Below are 17,544 nucleotides of genomic sequence, written 5' to 3'. Positions count from 1 at the left end.
TCTACTTGACCTCACTCTCTCTGCGTAGCATAACACTCTGTTTTTGTCTTCATAACCAGTTATTTAATTAATGAAATACTTAAAGATTATTTTAATTATAAACGTACATACATAGCTGGTATCCCTGTAAGAGTTATCAGGAAAATGTTTAATTAAATCAACAATTTATAAGAATCACAAAAAGAATTTGAATTAATTCATTAATTTTTATTGCCTAATGTATATTCCATTAATAATATAGTTAGATTTCACTTTTTAAGTCCCTTGAGAAATGGATAGAAATTGTGTGATGATGATATTGAAACTCAGTTGTGCTCCCTTTAAAATTTCTTTAGCTGTTCTACTTACAAGTGGCATATATTTAACTAAGTACTTTATTTATTTCAAGTAATACTTTATCCTTCCCCATCATTTTGTGGTGATAAAGGCTTGTTTTTGTTTATTCATTTGTTGCATCCAGATATCCTCCAGAATTCCTAGGCTTTACCCCCTTTGAATATTCTTATTAGATTATTATATTCAAGTTTTACTGGTAGATCACTCTATCTAGATGACCAAGAAATAAATTTACTGAAGCAAAAATGGAAAAAAATTTGCAGAAAGGCTTTTCAAGCATTAACATTCAAGTAGTAAATAGGGAGAGAAAAGAATACAATGTGAGCATGAATGTGTCTCCAAAATGTAAATTAGATGTATTGTGGAACACAGTTGAGAGGTCTATGAGTAGGAAAAGAGACCTAGAGAAATCATGCAAACTGTAGATAGAATACAGTCATCTTAAACTAAAAAAAAACCAAAACAAAAAACAAGCAGGAATGAGAATATTAAACTTTGTTTAAAATATTATAGATTTAACAAATATAACCTTAGGCTTAAATGTTTTGCAACATTTGTGCAACAGTCAAGGCCAATAACCAGTATCAACCTTGATAAACATGAAAATAGAACTGGAAGGTTTTTTTTCTCTAATTCAGAAAATGTGCTGGGCAAAAGAAAACAGTTATTAGTAGATAGCAAAACTAGGTTCTAGGCCTGATTGCTACAGATCCATTTTATGACCAAGGTAACTGACTTCTCTGAGACTTACTTTTCTCATCTTTGAAATGGGAGGATGGGATTGGATGATCTCTGAACCTTCTTGGAGCACAATTATTTCATCTTGATATGAAGCAGAAGAAAAGGTTTCACAAGCCATAGATCAGACATTTTATGTTTATTTTTCTTTTTCTTTGTCTCGTTCTCTTGTTTCCCCTCTCTCCCTCTCTCCCTCCTTGCTCCTCTCTTTGTTTATTCTACTTGTAGCCACTACTTCCTCCCCTTTTTCATTTTTTCCTTTTTTTTTCTGGCAGAAAAGACATAACAGATAAGTTTAACATTAGTGGTTGTTTTGTGACGGACTTTTTGGAAACTAAAAGAGGTCACAGGAAAGGTTGTGTCCAGATGTGGAAAAGGCTTCAAGAGCTATTGCTCATTGTCTGTTTCTGGAAAAGAGCAGCACCCAGGAAGCCAGCTTAGACTGCTTCTGCGGCCAGCCATGGGATTGGCTTTGTTCAGACGTGTTCACATAGATGGAAAGCAGCTGATTTATTTTGTCAGCCTCCATATGTGAAAACCCCCAAATTGCTTTGATTATACCAATACAGGAAGAAGATTATGAAGGGAAGAGAAACAAATTAATCCACTTTCTTTGGGAGAGAGCTGGGATAGTTTTTAAAGGTCTGCGCTGAAGCAAAACAAGTTTCTTAAAGACAAAAAAGAAAATTCTCTGGCATGAATTAGTCACATTTATGTGCAGAATGTAAGACTGCTGAATACCGAGAAAAAAGCTGCCTGTATTTATAGAACAGGACAGATAGCAAACTAAAAAATTATACCACCCAAAATGAAATAAAGCAAATGGAACCCTTCCCCCGTAACCCCCTCCCTGGATATCAAGGCAGACATTTCAAGGCATTCTTATATGCATTAATTATGTTATTCTCCATGGCAGTGCAAAATCATGAAAAGAGAAAGAGGCCTTTAAACACTCTCTGCTCTGGGACTGAACTATACCATGTGTATTCACATTAGAAAGAAATACACAATGCATATAAATATGACACACAAAAGAGGACTGAAACCCCATCTTGCCTTACAGATACTCTGTTTTGAATCGAGTTAGGGTGATCCATATGCTAACAAAATGTTATACTAGGAAATAAGTTCTTGAACCCGTACAAGAGGGGTAATAAATACAATTTTTTTCAATAGTTCTCTTCTATTTCTTGTCAAGAAAGCGGGGGGGAGGGAGGAGAGAAGGAAAGTAGGGAGAGAATAGTATTGCCAGACAAAGCCAGGACATTTCAATACTTCTAGACTGAGTCTAGTTCTGAGTGTTTTTTTTTTTTTTTTTTTTTTTTTTTGCGGTACGCGGGCCTGTCACTGTTGTGGCCTATCCCCTTGGGGAGCACATGCTCCGGACGCGCAGGCTTAGCGGCCATGGCTCACGGGCCCAGCCGCTCCGCGGCATGTGGGATCTTCCCGGACCAGGGTCGTGTCCCCTGCATCGGCAGGCGGACTCTTAACCACTGCGCCACCAGGGAAGTCCGTTCTGAGTGTTTTATCTGGGATAATTACTTCAATCCTTAGCTTCAGTTTGATTTCTAAATATTTGGGGGCCGTGTGGAGTTTATAAAAATACTTTATAATGGGCAATAATTTATTTAATGAAATTTCAACACTGAATATGAGCTCCAAATATATGTGTTCATTTTCTATAGAAACAGAATTACAGTTTTGTGAATAAATTTTCATTTGTAGTTTGCAAGACATATCAAGAAATCTGAAGGCCAGAAAATTCCTAAAGTTGAGTTGCAAATATCAATTTATGGAGTAAAAATTCTAGAACCCAAAACAAAGGTAAGGCTCATTTTTAAACATCGGAAGCACTCTACTCTTGAATTAATTGCAATTATGCTCCTATTTTAATGAGTATTTTAAAATGTTTTACCATTTGAAACTGTTGAGTTCTCAGTTAACTACAATTTAAAACTCTATAGGATTTATAGGGGAAGAAACAACATTTGGAATTGCTTTCTGAATGGTTTGTTCTGCAGCCTATGTTTGGGATATAAAAATTTATATTAAAAGTGTATTCAACGGTATTTGGTCTTGTATTTAGGAATTTTTCTTCATAAGCTTGAATGAGATGCATGTAAGTGTGGTTCACTGAGTATGAAAGAAGACAAAAGCTGTATGCTGTTTATTAAAATGTCCTGGACCGACTGTTATTGCCTGTAGACATAATCAGTGTGTATTAGTTTACTAAGGCTGCCATAATAAAATACCACAGTCCTGGTGGCTCAAACAATAGAAATTTATTTCTCACAGTTCTGGAGGCTGGAAATCTGAGATTAAGCTGACAGCAGCAAGCTTGGTTTCCTCCGAGTCTTCTCTCCTTGGCTTGCAAATGGCTGCCCTCTTGCTGCCTCTTCACGTGGTTGTCTGTGCATGCATACTCCTGTCTCTTTGTATGTCTTATTTCCTCTTCTAAGGACACCAGTCAGATTGGATGAGGGTTGACTCTAATGACCTTATTTTAACTTAATCACCTCTTTCAAGCCTTATCTCCAAACCCAGTCACATTCTAAGGTACGGGGAGTTAAGGCTTCAACATATAAATTTGGGGGGACATAATTCAGCCCATAACACAGTGTAAACTTAAGGTTCTTGTATTTGAGAGCTTCCCCCCCTACAGATCCAATGGAAAAAAATTGGAAAATATAATCTATTCTAGATTCACATTTATTAATATGTACTTACTGTGGATGTAATTGTTTTCACCTAAATTGCATCAAAAATAACTGAGACATTTGCAAAAATAAGTCCCACATACTATCTTAGCCTACAGAATCAGAATTGCCATGGAAATTTTGCATTTATAATATGTTTTAGGACAACTGGACAATGGCATGGATGCACCCACAGTTATTGTTCAATTCCAAAATAAAGAACAATTGCATTCTTTCAAACCTCTCAAGCCAAGAATCTAAGACCTCCCTCAACTGTTCTAATTTCCTCCTATTCTCCACACTCAATATTAAATAAAAACAAAGAATTGGAGACCACTTTTGTTATGGTTATCCCAAAGTAACTATTGCTGAGGTGGCTGAAAGCAGACAAAAGAAGTGATGAAAGGATAGTGGGAGGTCTGGTCTATTCAAGCTCATGTATATATATATACACGGTTTGCTGGGAAACAAGGCAGTTGAAATTATGGCTGAGATTAACTCATTAGGCAGATGGTAGTTACAAAAGAACAGTAGGCTAAGGAAGCAGTAAGTTACAGAGTGACAATGTAGTCAAAAATGTAGCAACCAAAGTGTAGTCTTATATGCAATTAAAAAGAAAAACAATCCTAGTACTGTATTTCCTTTTTTAAACTAAGTGGATATATAGTGGCAAATGTCCAGGTAGAACAAGTCATTTGTAGGCCATGTTCCTGTTTATTTCTTCTAAACCATATAGATCCCTTTTGGAATGTATGTGTGTGTAATTAATTCAATCTTTTACATGAATTTTAGGACTTGTCAAAGCACACCTTGAAATATGTAAGGCTGATAATACACTTTACGTATCATCTACATGTGTTCTTGTTCGTTTTGATTCAAGTCTACCCATAATATACCCTAAGCTATAAAAATTTCACCAATACCATAATCTATAAATTATAATCTACTAAACCATTCTCCTATTATTGAACATTTAGAATGCTTCAAATTGTTCATTAATTAATAACAAAATTTAAGTATTTAGAAAATACCAATATGATTAAATGCAGTATATAAAGAGAACGTCATTAGTGTTTAGAATCAACAGTTTAATAATGGCATATCTTTACAAATCACAAAATATAGAGACTTAAGGATACTGCAAGATGACTAACACTGATTTAGTATGTGGGGTGTGTGTGTGCGTGTGTGTATTTAAAAAGACACAAAGAAGCAGATCATGGGAAATGCATATGTAGCAAATGTTAACCGTTTGTGATTCTGGCGCCCACATAATAAGACTCCCATAATAATGAGTTTTCTGTTTTCAACCTGTCAACTGTATCATTATGTTCCCTAAACTTTTACTGTCAAATCTCTATGCCTCTCCCAACCTAAACCCCACTTACAAAACATCAGTGAGTTGGGATTCAACTCTGTGATTAGCCAACTGACTTTTGTTCATGGTATTTCTTACCCAAATCAGTAACACCAATGCTTTTCTTCCCTGTCCCAAAGTCTCAATTTCCTATAACTAATAGCTAATTTTAAAGAGACCCAATTTAATTTTTTCCCAAAAAAGTAAGTTTTCCAAACTTTTAACCAGAAAGAAACATCTCTATTTTCATCCCTGCCAGACTTGAAGAGTGATCTTGGAGTTTTAAAATCTTTGAAATGTCTTATAAATTCTATTATATTACATATGGATAGACAGCAACTGACCCTTTACTCATATATCACATGTGAATATAGAGTGTCTGACTCTTTACCTATTATAGAATATACCATTTTTTGAATCCATAAAAACATATAGGTAATCTAAAAAAGTGATTACCAGCTCTTCTGGGCATTAGTGCCCCTAGGAGGCTCCTGAGAATGCCACTTGCTGGAGACCACCCAGGCCTTTCAGATTCAGAATCTATAGAACAAGACTTAGTATCTATAATATAAAAAACAAGAAAACCTCCCCAGGTGCCTCTGATACAGCCTGTTCACAGATATGCATTTAGGAACCACTATTTGAGGAGATGTGAGTGAATCAGAAATAATCTATCATATATTTTATTTTGGGTATAAGCTGTAATTTAGGAAAAAAAATAATTAAATATGATGGTCCTAAGATAAATTTATTTATAGTAAAACATACATGTTTGCTATACATTTATATAGTAAATATATTTATATATTTAAAAATTTATTCTTAACCAAATGGACTTGATAGAAAATAGACCATTTTTCTATACCATTTGGATGGATGAAAATGGAAGTGAAAAGCAATCTCAGTTGACTCCAATATCTTTCTTCCTGTGTCTTTTCACCTTTTGCTTTTCTCACTTTTCCTCCAAATGGAGATTTTGCATTACTGGAAAAAGGTGGTATAGGTGAATTGGGGATTTACTTATGTTTTGTTCCAACTCCAATAATATATCGTCAGTGTTAAAGGATAATTATGTTCTCACTGTGCTTAATTGTATTCCTGAGTCTCTTTATCCTGTCTCACCAGAAATCAGTACTATATCATAAAGATGTATCACAACAACAAAAATTCACAAAAGTAATAAAATTATAAGTTTCAGCACCCTGGTCTTCTTTTGTAGAAAGATACCTCTTGCCAGTCTAGACAAAACTTAAGATGATTCCCAACTGTCATAACCAAAGGCTTTCTGTGATCACATTGGTTGGTGAGTGAATGAGGAACTGCATAGGTTTCACCACCAGCTGTGTAAATGATGTGTTTTCATGTTAAATACTTGTAATTTCTCCTATAAATGGAAAAAAATGAATCATTTTTCTATATTGTATAGCAGTGATGTGTCCTTTTTATGTTTAACATGATTATACAGTTAGTAAACTGGCGCAGACTTGCTGTCAGTATTTGGGAGCTATAGTACAGCTGAAGGCCATCGTTTGACTGTATTAATAATAAAACAAAGATATGCCAGTGAGAAAAAGACTGGTCAATCAGGCAAAGTGTAGGAGAAGGATAGTCTCAGACAAACGTGGTCAGTGTCCATCTCAGCACTAACCACAAGAGAGGAAAGATGACTTCATCAGAAGCCTTAGTAAGTTGTTTACAATCATACAGTATACAGCTTCATTTTAATTTTCATGCTTGCAAACAACCCTTTGATGACTTACCATTTGTTTTGTATGCAGTCAAGAATGCAGGCTGTAGACAAATTCTCTTAGCATTTATTTGTTTAACTTGTTATATGTACTCATTTTCTGTGTGAAGGGCAGTAATGTGAATCAGAGTGATAGAGAAAATCTCAGCAAGCTGGCACGTCAAACCCTGAACTTGGAAGGATGTAGTGACAGATGCTATAGTTGCAGTATATGATGTGTGTGTGTGTGTGTGTGTGTGTGTGTGTGTGTGTATATATATGCAGTATTTATCTTTCTACTGATTAACAAGGTTGATTCAGCAATTTAGAAGCTGGATGTCTAGATCTTCTTCATTCATTGCTCCAATGGAAAACATTACAGAAGTTGCAAGGATGATTTCCTTAGACAGAAGAGTTTCAAGAGTGTATGAGTTACCATGAAGACATGTAATATGTAGTATGTTTCATATGAAATTGTGTACAAATGAAGTTATGTTTTAAACTGTAATGTTAGTAGCAGTAAGATAAAATGAAAAGTATTCTGGTTAAAAAGGGTTCTGCTAATTCTGTAACCTTGTGGAAGCATCTTAATCTCTCTAGACCTCAATATCCTCCTAACTAAAATTGCACAATTTAAAGTAATGGTCTCTGAATCCCCTGTAGCTCAGGAAGCCCATGAACCTCTGATCCTCTTTTCCCTTCTGTTTTTCTAAGTGCTATTGAAATGACTATCTTAGTTTAATCCTGACTCAGGAGGTTTATCTCATTACGTGTTTGTTTAAGTTTGAAGTGTATGTAATTATAAAATCAAGGAATGACAGATGATGTTTCATAAGTTGTATGTTATTAGCACAGCTGGTATAGCAGAAAATGGAAAAAAAAATCTCTTCAACTATGTTTATTTTCATCTGTGTTCACAGGAAGTTCAACACAATTGCCAGCTTCACAGAATATCATTTTGTGCAGATGATAAAACTGACAAGAGGATATTCACTTTCATATGCAAAGATTCTGAGTCAAATAAACATTTGTGCTATGTATTTGACAGTGAAAAGTGTGTAAGTATGCCAGATGTTTTAGGGTGGTTTGTTCTGCTCTACAAGCCAGGAATTATCTTGTTTCTGACATTAGTAAAGTATTTGGAAATGAATAAGTTCTGCAAATACTTAACTACACTAATAGATTCATCCTGTCATGAGAATATGCTTCAGGATTTCATCCTTAACTAAATTCTCATGTTCATGGGCACAAGCTTTCATGCAAATTTCTTTTCTTAGAATGTCATGCTTATGTTATACATTTGTCTTATAATCACTTGATTTATTTGAAATTTTAAACTCAAATACAATTTAGTAATATGCATATAATGCAAAAGAGTAATTGCGACCAAAGTATTGATTTTTTTTTTTTCTGGAATGTGATGGATCTGATGAAAATAAATATTTTAAACTCCAGGAAATGAAATGTGTATGCCTTCTCAAAAAAGTCTCCAATACTTTGAAAATCTGGTTCTTGATTTTCATTATTCAGAAAACTTAATATAATGAAAGGTGGTAGAATTGTATGGGCGTGTGTTTGTGCCTGTGTATGAGCTTGAGAATGTAATCTAAAGTTCTTAGCAAGTAAGAACAATTAGAGAATTCCAAAGTTAAGTTCACTAACAGTTCTTTAATCATCTGGAATCTTAAGGAAAACCCAATGTCTTGACTACAAGCATAAGCTAATGCTAATCATAACCTAGTCCGAGGTTCTGTTATAAAACATAAGATGTGAATTCCAAGCACACATTGTAGCCTTTGATAGCTTTAATTGAGGAAGAACATCTAACCTCAACAACATGATTGCCTTAGACAGAAAGAAACAATTTATTTATTTGCTCATTTTTAATACTGTCAAAAATAGCAGGGACTAATATTATCACTATTATATAATTTATTTCTCTGGTTTCAGTACGTGAGCTTCTTAAAAACAAATACTTTTATTTGTCCATGTAACTCCTGCGTCAGGTGAACAATAGATGCTCAATGAATTTTTTTCCTTAAAGAAAAGACTATGTGGACAAATTTACAAAAGATACAGCAAGTTATTATCTGTATCTTTTAAACTGTAGTTCTTTAAACAGGCAAACTAATGTGCTAAGCTACTCCGCATCATAACATGTTTTGAGAATTTGATGAATATTATGAAACATCTCATCAGAAAAATATGCTTATCCATATAAGACAATATTATGTGAACAATATGGCATTTTATATGAAATTAAAAAGTTGTTTTTGAAATGTATCCTATCGAATGAATGCATTATATTTAATGTCCCAAATGCTTCTTAACCATAATTGCTTGCAAATGTTTTCTCTGTGATTGAGAAGATTAAGGTTGATACTTATTGAATATCTTCTATGTGTAAGATATTATAACCTTTTACCACTTATGACAAACAGTAAATTCAGTTGCCCTTCTTTCTTGTCTTACACATGGGAATAAACTTCCTTGGGGTCCTTTGAAATATTCATAACCCAAGTCCATTATAAATACTAGTCTTCTTATAACGTTATGTCACATGTTTTATCTTTCTTTGATCTCCAAATTTATTACATGATTATTTAAAATATAAGCTTGCTAGAATTCCCATGAACTTTTATTGATTTCAAAGTATAAACTCTGTTACTCCCTGATCATAATTGTTTGTAACTGATTTCCAGAATTTCAGTTCCTTGACCCATTATTCCTCTCTGGATATACCATATTAGCTTTCTTTTTTCTTGAAGGTTGAAAATATTTTCTTGAAGCCTACAGCAGTGGCTCACAACCATTAGTGTGCATAATGGAGGACCCTTTACAATACAGCTCATTGGTTCCCACTACAAAAAATAAGTTCATATTGATTCGTGCTGGAGCTCAGGAAATCTACATTTAACAAGTCCACCAAGTGATTCTGCTGCAGGTAGATGGAAGTCTGAGCTTTGAAAAGCAAGGATCCAAGATATCTCTCCAACTATAAGTTGGCATCACTTTCATTAGCTTAAAGAGGACATGTTTCCTCAAAGTTTCATTATATCATTTTCACCTCAAAGTTTTATTTGCTCTAATTATAACAATGTCTATATTCATAAAATTGATTTTATATGTATGCAGAATTTTGAAATACCATCCTCTCTAACTCTCATTTCCTAGTTATTGAAAATTAAAACAGGAAAATAAATTATGGCCCGATTAACACAACTCTTCCTCTTACTTTAAGAAACCAAAGCTTGAGAAGTTGAGTGACTTTCCCAAAGTTACAAAGCTAGGAGATAACAGAATCAGGATTGAGATTTAATACCTTGAATTGCCATTGTAACATCTATCCAGTCATGCTATCTTACTCCCAAACTGTGACCTGTTCCAGGGGCCTTGTCTTATATATTCATTATATTTTATCCTTTCAGTACTTCCATGAAATTGTTGAGAGTTTGAAAGATAGATGAAGCCCCTCTTAGCATGCCATGAGACTGGAGTTCACTACTTTGTTAACATGTTGTGTTAATGAGTCTCCTTCCATGGTGACAATGAGGATAATGTGGGGAGCTAGAGTACCCAGCCCTGCTAAGCAGTAATGAAGAGAGGCCAAATAAGGAAGCTAAGCTTCTATCCCCACCAGGCAGTAATGAGGCAATGCTCTCCCATTCCCATTCCCCTACTGGAACCGTGTCAGAGAGAGCCACCCAAACACAAAGTTTAAATAATTTCCAGCGTCTCATAACATAATATCTAAAATATCCAGGGTTCACTTGAAAATAACTCATCATATCAAGAATTGGAACATAAACTAAATGAAAAAAGATGACCAATAGATCTCAACACTGAGATGAAAGAGATATTAGTTACCAGACACAAGTAACAAAACCAGCCAACATAAAAATAATAAAATAAACCATTACAATCACACTTGAAACAAAAAGTAGAAAGTATTATCAAAGAAATAGAAAATCAAAGCAAAGAAATTGAAGATATAAAGAAAACCCAACTGAGAATATTAGAGCTGAAAAATACGATAGTCGAATAAAAAATGCAATATATGGGCTCAGAAGGGAGAGGACAGAAGAAAGAATCAGCAACCTAGAAGATCAAAAAATAGAAAATGCCCAATCTGAACAACACAGAGATAATAAGCATACACATATGTATGCACACAAACATGTGCACACAGGCATACACACAAAACAATACAAAAGCAAAAAACAAAACAGAACTTCAGGGACCTGTGGGACTATAACAAAATGTCTAACATTCATGTGTCATCAGAGTTCTGGAAAGAGAGAGAAAAAAAGGTAGCCTTGAAAAAAACACATGAAGAAATAATAGTTGCAAACTTCCCAAATTTGGCAAAAGACATAAACCTATAGATTCAAGAAACTGAATGAACTCCAAACACGATAAACCCAACTAATTCCACACCAAGTCACATCATACATAATCAAACTTCTGAAAACTAAAGACAGAAAAACCTTGAAAGCTGCAAGAGATAAACTAGTCCTTACCTATAGCAGAAACATCAATTCAAATGACAGTGTATTCCTTATTAGAAACCATGAAGGTGAGAAGGAAGTCACAGTATTTTTTTGAGTGCAAAAAAAAAAAAAAGGAGTGCTGTCAAACCAGAATTTTATATCCAGAAAAAAACATATACTTCAGAAATTAAAGAGAAATCAAAAACTTATCAAACGAAGGAAAACTAAGATTATTTGTCACTCCCAGATCTACTCTAAGTGAATGGCTAAAGGAAGTTCTCTAAACAATAAAAGAAGGCATCTTGGAACATGAGGAAGGAAAAAAGAACAGGATAAGCAAGCATATGGGTAAATCTTTAGTTTTCTAAATTATGATTGACAGTAGAAGCAAAAAATACTTTCTGATATGATTCTAAATGAATATATAGAAAATATGTAAGGCAATTATATTATAAACAGGGAAAGTTGAAGGGATGTAAAGGGAGGTAAGGTTTCTACACCTCTCTTGAACTGGAAAAATGACAGCATTAGTAGACTGTGATAAGTTGTATAAATATAATGTGGATTCCAGAGCAACCACTAAAAAAGTTATAAAATGGGATACATTTTAAAATACTATGGGTAAATCAAAATTTTATTATAAAAATGTTTTAAAAACCCATAGAAATTCAGTAAAAAGAAAAAAACAGAAAGAAAAAATAGAAATAACAGAAAAGAAAAAAATTAAATGGAAATTTAACCTCTAATATATCAAAAATAACATTAAATGTAAGTGGTCTAAGTATACTAATTAAAAGAGATTGCTAGAGTAGATTTTAAAAAACCCAGATATATGTTGTCTTCAAGAAACTTGCTGCAAGTATAATGATACAGGTGATATAAGAAGGTTAAATATAAAATGATGAAAAAAGATGTATCATGCAAAAATTATTCTAAGAAAGCACAAGTAAGCGTATTAATATCAGGTAAAGTACACTTCAAAGTAAAGAAAATTATCAGAGACAAAGAAGGACGTTATTTAATGATAAAAGGGTCATACCACCAAGAAGAATAACAATTCTAAATTTACATGATCATATCACAGAGCTGCAAAATAAATGAAACAAAAACTGATAGAACTGAAAAGAAATATGGGGTAAATAGACAAATACAAAATTATAGTTGGAGCCTTCACCACCACTTTTCTTAAAATTAATAGAACAGCTAGACAGGAAATCATCAAGAATATAGAACTCAACAACATCAGCAACCAATGGAATCTAATTAGCAACTAAAGAGAACTTCATTCAATAACAACAGGATGCGTATTGTTTTCCAGTGCCAAAGGAACATGTACCAAAATAGACCATATCCTGGGCTACAAAGCAAACATCAAAAGTTTAAAAGAGTTGAAATGATAAAGCATGGGTTCTCTGACAACAAAGAAATCGACCTAAAAATTAATAACAGAAAGATAACAGGAAAGTCTTCAAAAACTTGGAAGTTTTGTTTTTCCATATGTCAAAAAGGACATCACATTTGTAAACATTCCATATGTTAAAGAGGAATCTTTAAGAAGAAAAACTTTAAATGTGTGAACTATATAGAAATGAAATAGAACATATCAGCATTTATGTGATTCAGCTAAAACAGTTTTGAGAGAGAAATTTTAACAACTAACTTAAAATATTTGAAAGCAGAAAGTTTCAAATTAATAATCTAAGCTCCCAGCTCAAGCACTTATCAAATTAAAGTAGGCAAAAGGAAGAAAATAAGAAAGATAAGAGAAGAAAATTAATGAAGTTGAAAACAGAAACAATAGAGAAAATCAGTGAAACAAAGAGCTGTTTTTTTAAAAGATCATAAAAGTAACAAAATTTCAGTTAAGATTGGCAAAGTAAAAGAAAAAAAAAAAAGACACAAGTTACCAATATCTGGCATGAAACAGGGATTTCACTGAAGACCCTCCAGGTATCAAAAAATAATAAGAGGGTGCTATAATCAACTACCACATACCACCCAATATTAGATAATTTGAATAGCCCTGTAACTATAAAGGAAATTGAATTTATAATTTCACACTTATTAAAAGAGAAATCTCCAGTCCTAGATAGTTTCACTGGAAGAATCCATAAAATGCTTAAAGAGGAGTTAACATTGTTCAACACAAGCTATTCCAGAAAATAGAAGAGGTGAGAGAATTCCCCAAATTCATGTCATGAAACTATTATTTTCCAGACACCAAAACCAAGTAAAGATAGTGCAAAAAAAGGAAACTACAGACCAATATCCCTCAAAAATATAGATGCAAAAATTTCTAACACAATATCAAATATAATTCAGCAATATATAAAAGAATTCTACACCAAGACCAAGTAGAGCTTGTTCCTGGGATGTAAGTTTTATTCAACACAAAAAATCCAACAATATAATTAACCATATTAACAGGCTAAAGAAGAAAAGTATATGATCCTATCAATGTTTTAAAAAATATTTGAAAATAATCAATCCCCATTCATGGTTAAAAAATCTCAGAAAAATAGGAAAAGAAGGAAACTTCTTTAACTTAGTAGGATTGGGGATTTTTTTTTTTTGCTATCTGTCTCATATATAACCAAAATGTTTTTATTCTAAACAGCCAGTGAAAAACCATTAGAGTGTGTCATTTCTGTCATAGATTTGTGGATATGATTTTAGATGAATTTTAATAGCTTATATTACATGTTTATGGCAATAAATAATTATTTTCTAATATAGAACATTGTGTTTCTTGCAAAGTTAATATGATTAATATTTAATATTATTATTGGTAAAAGGAATATAACTGATATAACTGAATTTAATATATAATGAGGAATTTTAGACTTACAGGTTGCTCCCATAATCAAACTTTAGTATTATTATCCTTAAAGCATATGTAAATATATACATGTATGTAAATATATATAAAACCCATAACCTCCAGAATGATAAACAACTTATAGTTGTTACCTCCATGAAGACTAGAGGGGACCAAGATTAAAGTTAAAGAGCTAAAGGAAACTTTAAATTTATCTGTAATGGTCAAAGACTTTAACGTGGATTATACATATATTCAGGGAATTAAAGGAAAAGAAGGTAGTAATAAGTAAACATGAAAATTTCAGCATAGAAATATCAAATATAAAAAATAATTAAATGGTTAGGTAGAATAGCTGAAAAGAAAAAAAATAAGCTTAACATCAGATTTAGGATGGCAGAAAAAATGGTCAGTAATCTGGAAGATAGATGAGAGAAATTATCCAATCAAACAAACAGAGAATATAAATAATAATAATAGTATTGAATAACAGAGCCATAATCACCTGTGGACAAGATAGAGTTCTAACATATGTGAAACAAAAATCATAAGAAGACAGGAGAGAGAAGGTAAGAAAGAAAAAAAGTACTGTCTGAAGAATTCCCAAATGTGGTGAAAACTGTCAATTTACAGATTTGAGAAACATGAAAAACTTCAAGCTGAATAAATTATAAAGAAAACTACCTGTAATTATATCACAGACTATCTATAAGAGAGTTGGAGAGAGAAAGAGAGAGCAAGAGAATGATTGAGGGAATGAATGGATCTTGAAATCATCCAGAAAATTTTTTAGAAGACATATCTTTACATACAGATAAAAAAGTAGTATGAATGGCAGCTGACTTTTCATTAGTATCAGTAGAGGCCAGAGGAGAATATAACAATACCTTTAACATGCATAAAGTAAAGAGATGTCATAACAGAATTTTACACCCATTGAAGGCTAAAAATTTAAGTCAAAATATTTTGAGATAAATGAAACTGGAGTGATTTATTACTAGCAGAACTGTGCTTCAAGGTATGCTAAAGGAAGTTCTTTAACCCAAAGGGAAATGACACAAAAAGGAAATTCAAATGTGCAAAAAAGGATAAAGAAAAAAAAGCACTGGAAAAATTGTGACTAAATATCCATTCTTTAAAACAGAACTGGTTAAAGCAAAAATTGTAGCCTTGTATCATGATGTTAACAAATGACAGTAATAGCACAAAGGATGTATATATACTATTGGACTTAATAGACTTACACTATTTCAAGGGTGTTATTATTTATGTGAAATGATACCATATTAACTCTAAGTGGGCTCTGGTAACTTAAGGATGCATATTGTAATCACTAGAGCAATCCACTAAAAGTAATTCAAATGCATATAGCTAAAAGCCTATAGAGGAAATGTAATGGAAAATAATTATTTTAATGAAATTTAAAGAAGGCAGGGAAAGAACAGCAACATAAAAGCAGGTGGACCAAATAGAAAATAAAAAACAACATAAATGTAAAAATATACCAATCAAAGGCTGAGATTATCAGGCAGCAATTTTAAAACTGTCCAACTGTTTGTTCTCTAGAAAACACACACTTTAAATATAAAGACAAATATAGGTAAAAAACACAAGATTGAAAAAACATATGCCATGCAAGCAATAAGTGTGAGAAAGTTGGTGTGGCTATACTCATATCAAAAAGGTGAGTCCAAGGCAAGGAATATTACCAGACATTGAGATAAAGCCCACAAAGATTAAAGGACTACTGTGTTTCATTTAATAACACTGATTTTTAAGAAATGAAGGAGAAAATCTAACAATTACAGGAAGATAAAGACAAATTGACACCCACAGTCATAGATGTTACTGCCATTCTCAGCAATTGACAGAGGAAATAGAAAAAAATAAACTTACAAAAAATGAAAAAATAATATCCACCACTTTGATCTAATTGACATGTTAGATTATCCCAAGCAACAAGAGTACAGTTTCTTTTTTTTAATTTAATTTAATTTATTTTTTTATACAGCAGGTTCTTATTAGTCACCAATTTTATACACATCAGTGTATACATGTCAATCCCAATCACCCAATTCAGCACACCACCATCCCCACCCCCCAGCGGCTTTCCCCCCTTGGTGTCCATACTTTTGTTCTCTACATCTGTGTCTCAACTTCTGCCCTATAAACCGGTTCATCTGTACCATTTTTCTAGGTTCCACATACATGCGTTAATATACAATATTTGTTTTTCTCTTTCTGACTTACTTCACTCTGTATGACAGTCTCTAAGTCCATCCACGTCTCAACAAATGACTCAATTTCATTCCTTTTTATTGCTGAGTAATATTCCATTGTATATATGTAGCACAACTTCTTTATCCATTCGTCTGTTGATGGGCATTTAGCTTGCTTCCATGACCTGGCTATTGTAAATAGTGCTGCAATGAACATTGGGGTGCATGTGTCTTTCTGAATTATGGTTTTCTCTGGGTATATGCCCAGTAGTGGGATTGCTGGATCATATAGTAATTCTATTTTTAGTTTTTTAAGGAAACTCCATACTGTTCTCCATAGTGGCTGTATCAATTTACATTCCCAACAACAGTGCAAGAGGGTTCCCTTTTCTCCACACCCTCTCCAGCATTTGTTCTTTGTAGATTTTCTGATGATGCCCATTCTAACTGGTGTGAGATGATACCTCATTGTAGTTTTGATTTGCATTTCTCTAATAATTAGTGATGTTGAGCAGCTTTTCATGTGCTTCTTGGCTATCTGTACGTCTTCTTTGGAGAAATGTCTATTTAGGTCTTCTGCCCATTTTTGGATTGGATTGTTTCTCTTAATATTGAGCTGCTGAGCTGTTTATATATTTTGGAGATTAATCCTTTGTCCGTTGATTCATTTGCAAATATTTTCTCCCATTCTGAGGGTTGTCTTTTCTTCTTGTTTATGGTTTCCTTTGCTGTGCAAAAGCTTTGAAGTTTCATTAGGTTCCATTTGTTTATTTTTGTTTTTATTTCCATTACTGTAGGAGGTGGATCAAAAAAGATCTTGCTGTGATTTATGTCAAAGAATGTTCGTCCTATGTTTTCCTCTAAGAGTTTTATAGTGTCCGGTCTTACATTAAGGTCTCTAATCCATTTTGAGTTTATTTTTGTGTATGGTGTTAGGGAGTGTTCTAATTTCATTCTTTTACATGTAGCTGTCCAGTTTACCCAGCACCACTTATTGAAGAGACTGTCTTTTCTCCATTGTATATCCTTGCCTCCTTTGTCATAGATTAGTTGACCATAGGTGCGTGGGTTTATCTCTGGGCTTTCTATCTTGTTCCATTGATTTATGTTTCTGTTTTTGTGCTAGTACCATATTATCTTGATTACTGTGGCTTTGTAGTATAG

At 33.2% G+C, this 17,544-nt stretch overlaps 1 protein-coding gene across 5 annotated transcripts in view; it reads left to right on the top strand.

The window, feature by feature from the left end:
- Positions 1-17,544, top strand: part of GULP1 (GULP PTB domain containing engulfment adaptor 1) — a 260,971-nt gene that overhangs the window by 209,332 nt on the left and 34,095 nt on the right. For all 5 annotated transcript variants that reach the window (XM_070045848.1, XM_060301474.2, XM_060301475.2 and 2 more), the window contains exons 6-7: positions 2,800-2,898; positions 7,774-7,911. In XM_070045848.1, the coding sequence (XP_069901949.1) occupies positions 2,800-2,898; positions 7,774-7,911 (237 nt within the window). The remainder of the gene's footprint in view (positions 1-2,799; positions 2,899-7,773; positions 7,912-17,544) is intronic.

Source organism: Globicephala melas, chromosome 7 (assembly GCF_963455315.2).
Source record: "Globicephala melas chromosome 7, mGloMel1.2, whole genome shotgun sequence".
NCBI lineage: Eukaryota > Metazoa > Chordata > Mammalia > Artiodactyla > Delphinidae > Globicephala > Globicephala melas.
The sequence above is the reverse complement of the archived record's forward strand: the minus strand, read 5'-3'. Positions and strand labels throughout refer to the sequence as shown.